The 5,512-nt window shown below is 40.0% G+C and overlaps 1 protein-coding gene across 15 annotated transcripts; it reads left to right on the top strand.

The window, feature by feature from the left end:
- Positions 1-10: 10 nt before the first annotated feature.
- Positions 11-5,189, top strand: LOC119355333. 15 transcript variants are annotated; one of them, XM_037622124.1, is made up of 10 exons: positions 11-536; positions 609-666; positions 908-935; positions 1,032-1,133; positions 2,050-2,219; positions 2,514-2,678; positions 2,860-3,031; positions 3,681-3,814; positions 3,961-4,060; positions 4,825-5,189. In XM_037622124.1, the coding sequence occupies exons 1-7, from the start codon at positions 296-298 to the stop codon at positions 2,894-2,896; spliced, it is 801 nt and encodes a 266-aa protein (XP_037478021.1). In that variant the 5' UTR covers positions 11-295; the 3' UTR covers positions 2,897-3,031; positions 3,681-3,814; positions 3,961-4,060; positions 4,825-5,189. The 15 variants fall into 15 exon arrangements, 8 of the variants coding, with proteins under 8 accessions (XP_037478021.1, XP_037478020.1, XP_037478017.1 ...); XM_037622123.1 differs by having other exon boundaries at positions 4,806-5,189; XM_037622120.1 differs by having other exon boundaries at positions 4,730-5,189.
- Positions 5,190-5,512: the final 323 nt, after the last annotated feature.

Raw genomic sequence — 5,512 nt, 5'->3', positions numbered from 1 at the left:
TGGTCCCATCGCCGGTCTCCCCCCACCCAGATTTGCCGGAGGCGCACCGGATCCTGCCTCATGGCCGGTTCCCGCGACTCGGCCGCCGCCCCAACCGCTGCAGCAGCCGAACACCTCCACTAGGTGCCCCGGCGGTTCGGACCCCCACCTGGCCCCTCCCTCGAACCCAGCGAGCCTCCGCCCCGACCTACTTCCCGCGCGAGGTCGCCTCCGCCTCCTCCTGGCGCACCGCCGCCCCCACCATCTCCACCTCCGCCTCCGCCGATGCCTCCTTCTCCACCTCCGTTCGCAAGCGATGGCGGCCGCGGTCTTCACCCCCAGCCACCATGGCTGCAGATCCACCCACGGCCGGTCGTCTAAGCTTCAAGCATGGATGGATGGATTCAGGAAGGTATCCTTCCTCCCTGGGTGGAGCGAGCTGCAGATCCCGTCCGGCCCTCCGGAACCGGCCATCTCCGCCTCCTCCTCGCCGCCGCCGCTGGGGATCACGTCTTCACCAAACGCGAGCTCCGCCCCATCCGACCGACCGCAAAGGGGTGAGTTTTCTTCATCCCGAACCCTCCTGATTTGCTTACTGCACTGTGAGAACTCAAGCTTTTCTTCTTCAGAGATAGGACATGGCGGAAACAAAACTGCACGACGATGTGCATTTCTGCAACACATCAGGTCTACATTTTCCATTGCCCTGGACTTATGAGTAAGTAGCATACAGAGTTCAGTCTGATTCTAAAGAACAAGAGTAGAAAATATATTCTGCCGAGTAGAAAATATCTTCAGGTCTACATTTTCCATTGCCCTGGACTTATGGCTATCTGATTGTAAAGAACAAGAGTAGAAAATATAGACATGCGTCTTCACGTGTGTGCATTAAATTTGTTTTGATTCTGTTAATATATTTTTGTTGCAGACGGAAGAAAAAGCAACATGAAGTTCCTGTCTGCATCAAACTGCTTTCACTTATATTCTGCTGAATTTCTTCCTTCTATGGGACTGTACATGGGGATTATCTACAAGGGTTATGTCCTTTGCAGGTAGATTATCTTATAGGACGGGCGAAATGCAACAGAAGAAGCTCCTCCGCTGCTACTCGCCAAACTCCAAGCAAAAAGGACCTTCCACTTTCCTTGCTAATGGTGAGCAACTCAAAGATGTCTAAAAGGTTACGCTTAATATTTACCCTCCGTATCTTATTTACTTGACCATTACATGTATAGATGCTTTCAGAGAACATGTATATATAGCTGCAGATCTGTTATATCTGAACAATGGCAGATTTGACCATTACATGTATATACCTGCTAGGAGAGAACATGTATATCTATCAGTTGTTTTTGATCATTAAGATATTACTTTCTCATCTTATTTCTAGGTATAAACACTGGTGCTGTTTTGTTTAATTTCGAAACATGCAGATTATCGTGTCTTCATCCCTGCGAAGTGACATTCTTTCCCAGTAATCTGTGCATGTGAAAATTATTTTCAAATGCGATTCTACTTGGTAGTTTTCATATTTCCAATGGCCCGTCAAGTGTGCATTTTCACGAGCTTCAGCAAACCCTTTTTCAGTCATCTGGTCCATGTACATACCAAGTGCTTGTTGAAATAAAAATGCAATTGGCCGCCAATTTTATCTTGCGTGTATCACTGGTTAATTTTTTATAGTTAGTTTTATGTCTATATATTGTCAATATATCGAAAGTTTGGTCCTCTGAGTAAGCACTCGGTTCCTTGTTAGGTCTGGCTAGATCGATATTTAAGGGATCATTTTTAGTCCCAGTTTTCCACCTTGCATTAAAAGAATGCCTTTGTATCAATTACATGCTCTTTGTCTAGACTAACACTCAGATGGCTGAAACTCAAAGTTTCAGTATCAATATAGTAAAATTCTCCCAAATAGATAAGTATCAGTTCACTTTTGGGTATTCATATTTTCTTTGTGTTTTAAATCTTCAATTATTCATCAATTTTAGTGCTACATATTCCTATTTGGATTATACTTGGTGCATCAAATTAATGAATCAGGAAACTCTTTTTTTGTTGTTTGGGCAGGGGCCTCAGTTTGTTCGGAATCAGATACAACCATTTGATCCATTATTGTTCGTGGGCATCATATTTAAAAAAAAATATTTTTTGGATTTTGTAAAGTTTGCGGTTAATAAGCCGGTGAGAGCTGATGGTTCAGTTAGATCCTGCATTTACTTGACCTATTTCTCTGTCAGGTAAATTACCATGGTACTTATCTAATGCGATTTGTAAAGTTTTACCAATCTGGTGAGCATATGAGACTGCAATATTGTGTTCACTCTCAGGATTAAACTGCTTGAAGTTTCAGTATCAATATAGTAAAATTCTCCCAAATAGATAAGTATCAGTTCACTTCTGGGTATTCATATTTTCTTTGTGTTTTAAATCTTCAATTATTCATCAATTTTAGTGCTACATGTTCCTATTTGGATTATACTTGGTGCATCAAATTAATGAATCAGGAAACTCTTTTTTTGTTGTTTGGGCAGGGGCCTCAGTTTGTTCGGAATCAGATACAACCATTTGATCCATTATTGTTCGTGGGCATCATATTTAAAAAAAAAATTGGATTTTGTAAAGTTTGCGGTTAATAAGCCGGTGAGAGCTGATGGTTCAGTTAGATCCTGCATTTACTTGACCTATTTCTCTGTCAGGTAAATTACCATGGTACTTATCTAATGCGATTTGTAAAGTTTTACCAATCTGGTGAGCATATGAGACTGCAATATTGTGTTCACTCTCAGGATTAAACTGCTTGCTGTGTAATTCGCCTCTTATTATTTCCATGAAATAACAGTAGTTTTCTTGTCTAACTTCATTTGATTTTGTATGCAGGAGGATATTCAATACCAAGATTTATGATTTGGCATAAGTGAGATGACATACAAGTGAGTTTAATTCGTGAGAGTGAAATAGCAACAGTTTAATTATCATACCGCCGGCAGCTGCACCTCAACTGCGGAAAAAGAAATCTTGAAGAACCAAGACCACCACCAGCTGGAAGAAGGTAAAAATCCTTTTTTTTTCTTCTCCCTCCTCATTTGATTTCCATTTCCTCGCAGCTCTAGGTAATTTCGTGACCTACCTCTTGGTAAGTCACCTATCTGCAGAATGCATATAGTGTGTGTGTGTGTGTGTGTGTGTGTGTGTCAGATATACAGTGAAAAAACACCACAATGCAAGTGTCATATCCTGTTCTTGGTGCAATTTTGCAACTATGTTCTGGACTGTAAGCAACTGCTTCATGTTAAACTAAAGCTCCAATCAGGCCTGTGGCTCTTTTGTTTACATTATGAGTAGTTGTTCTTATAAGATGTTCGTTATCTAGGTAAAACTTGGGAACATGTATGGATGGACAATACTATATGGATTTGGTCATTTTATTGACTAATTATACAGCGTATGAACTTATAGAGTTTAGAGTTGTTTATCCTGTTCTAATGCTGGAGTTAAAAGTTTCATGTAGCTAATGCCATCATCTTTATAATAGAGCGGCAACATACTCCATAAGTTTTCACCCTACTCTAGGAAGCCATTTCATCAGTTTTTGGCTTCTGACACACTCGGAGCAACAAATTTTGTGCTGCTAATTGTACTGTCCTCTCTGTTCTCTCTCTTTGCACTTACTTGTGATTTTTGCTTATGTCCGTGTACAGATTTCATCTAGGAAATTTAGTCCTAGGGACTTTGATATACAATGATACACCAAAGCAAGCAAAGAAGCCAAAAGAAGTTAAATGTTTTTACCTGCTGCTGGCATCCGATGAGCAGTTGCAGGTGTCAACCATAGGTAATTCTTGTAAGATACTTTCACATTTCTCTAATTTACTTAAGTAAATCTTCATCAGTTTGGCTTTAGGTGAAAATGCCTGCTTGAGAATTTAGGGAAAATTACATATTAGTAATTGACCTCGTTTTTGCTTGTTTATTCTGTAGTATTGTTATATGAAGTGAGAGTTGCATGTGCTTATCTGAAGCTTATACTAATAATTTGCCTCCCTAATTGTGGCTGATCTGGAGCTCATACCCATGTTGGGTGAGTATCTCCCTCTCTGTTTGTTGGGCTGTCGGCAGCTCCTTTTTGCTGCGTCTCTGTATACTATAACCACTATCCCTAAAATAAGTAAACTATAACCATACTCTTTGATCATATTATTTAGAAGAAAAAAGATTAGAGCTGCATTTATTCATATTAATGTAGACTGGGCCTGATCCAAGAAATAGAAGACTTATACATTGATTGCATCCACCGATAAAATCCCAAATGTGTGTGGGCAAGACTATCTTCGTGTTTTCATAATATAAAAAATAGTAGGTAAGTGTCAATCTGTTGCTGGTTCAGAATTTGATAAGGTTGAAAACTTTGTATGAAAATCTTTGTAATTCTTTTGAGTTGTGGAAGAGACAGCTGGGATGACTTTGATAATATGCATTGGATGGCGGAGGACGAAAAATAAATAAGGTGGGGCGGCTCTGAAGCATAAAAAAATTCCAATGGAAAACGAAAGTAGTTCATGCACACTAAAATGCACACAAATACTTTTCAAAATCATGCTATTGTCCGGTCATTTTCTCAAAATGACACTAAAATTTGAATAATAATTACTTCTCTCCTTTTGTCTTCCATTTTCCCGTCCAGTACATTTTCCTCTTTTTAGTTCATCGGAAAAATTGACACACAGCGGCCGCTAAATTTTTTGAGAAGACGAACCATGGAGATTGGAGATGAAGAGCTGGTCGCCGCCCCTGTGTACCTATTCTGATTGGAGTTCTTATTACAGTTACATGATCATGTGACAGCATGGCATCGGACAACACGGCCTTCACCTTAATGCACCCCAAAGGTGGTCATCGCCGAAGCACGCCAAGGGTGAGCCATAACCATACCGTTGACCCACCGGCGTGGTGAGGACAAATTGCATAGTATCATGTTTTTTCAGTTAAAACCTGAGAACAGAAAGACGTATCTAACACAGTATGTAAAATTTGTAAGCTCATATGAAAATAGCTGAGATCAAATTAGGTAAGCACGTTCTTGCAAGCGATGTATTTTCTCACTTACGAGAATTACTGTAGTAGCCTATATTCATGCACTCTCATTTTTGCTGAACAATTCATGATCAATACTGGATTTTTTTAAAGGAAGCCACTTCAACTTAGTTTGAGCTCTCATGTTGTCGAATGAATCAGCAAATATGTTATCTGTGGCTTTTATAAATTGACACAATGTTTCTGATTTCCAACATTACAAAATTATATGTTTCGTCCAGTCAGGTTTTTTACCCCATTATGTAATCGGCTCAGGTGACAATAGTATCTTCATTGTTCTTCTCATGACCATTTCCAAACTCAGGCTGGCTGATTTACATGAAATTAATTTCCTCAGTTGTGGTGGCAAATATAATACACATAATCCATATTGTTATGTACTAGCGTGTGTGTGTGAAATAGATAGATTATGGTCACGTACCCAATAAGATGGATATGT

Source organism: Triticum dicoccoides, chromosome 2A, assembly GCF_002162155.2.
Source record: "Triticum dicoccoides isolate Atlit2015 ecotype Zavitan chromosome 2A, WEW_v2.0, whole genome shotgun sequence".
In the NCBI taxonomy this organism is placed as follows: domain Eukaryota; kingdom Viridiplantae; phylum Streptophyta; class Magnoliopsida; order Poales; family Poaceae; genus Triticum; species Triticum dicoccoides.
The sequence above is the reverse complement of the archived record's forward strand: the minus strand, read 5'-3'. Positions and strand labels throughout refer to the sequence as shown.

What these genes read in the sequence shown, in the direction of transcription:
- LOC119355333 (XM_037622126.1), top strand. Translation starts at nt 296, where the DNA reads ATGGCGGCCGCGGTCTTCACCCCCAGCCACCATGGCTGCAGATCCACC. An exon ending in GCATTTCTGCAACACATCAG is followed by an intron (nt 667 to 907) that starts GTCTACATTTTC and finishes TTTTTGTTGCAG; the next exon opens with ACGGAAGAAAAAGCAACATG. An exon ending in TTGACCTATTTCTCTGTCAG is followed by an intron (nt 2,679 to 2,859) that starts GTAAATTACCAT and finishes TTTTGTATGCAG; the next exon opens with GAGGATATTCAATACCAAGA.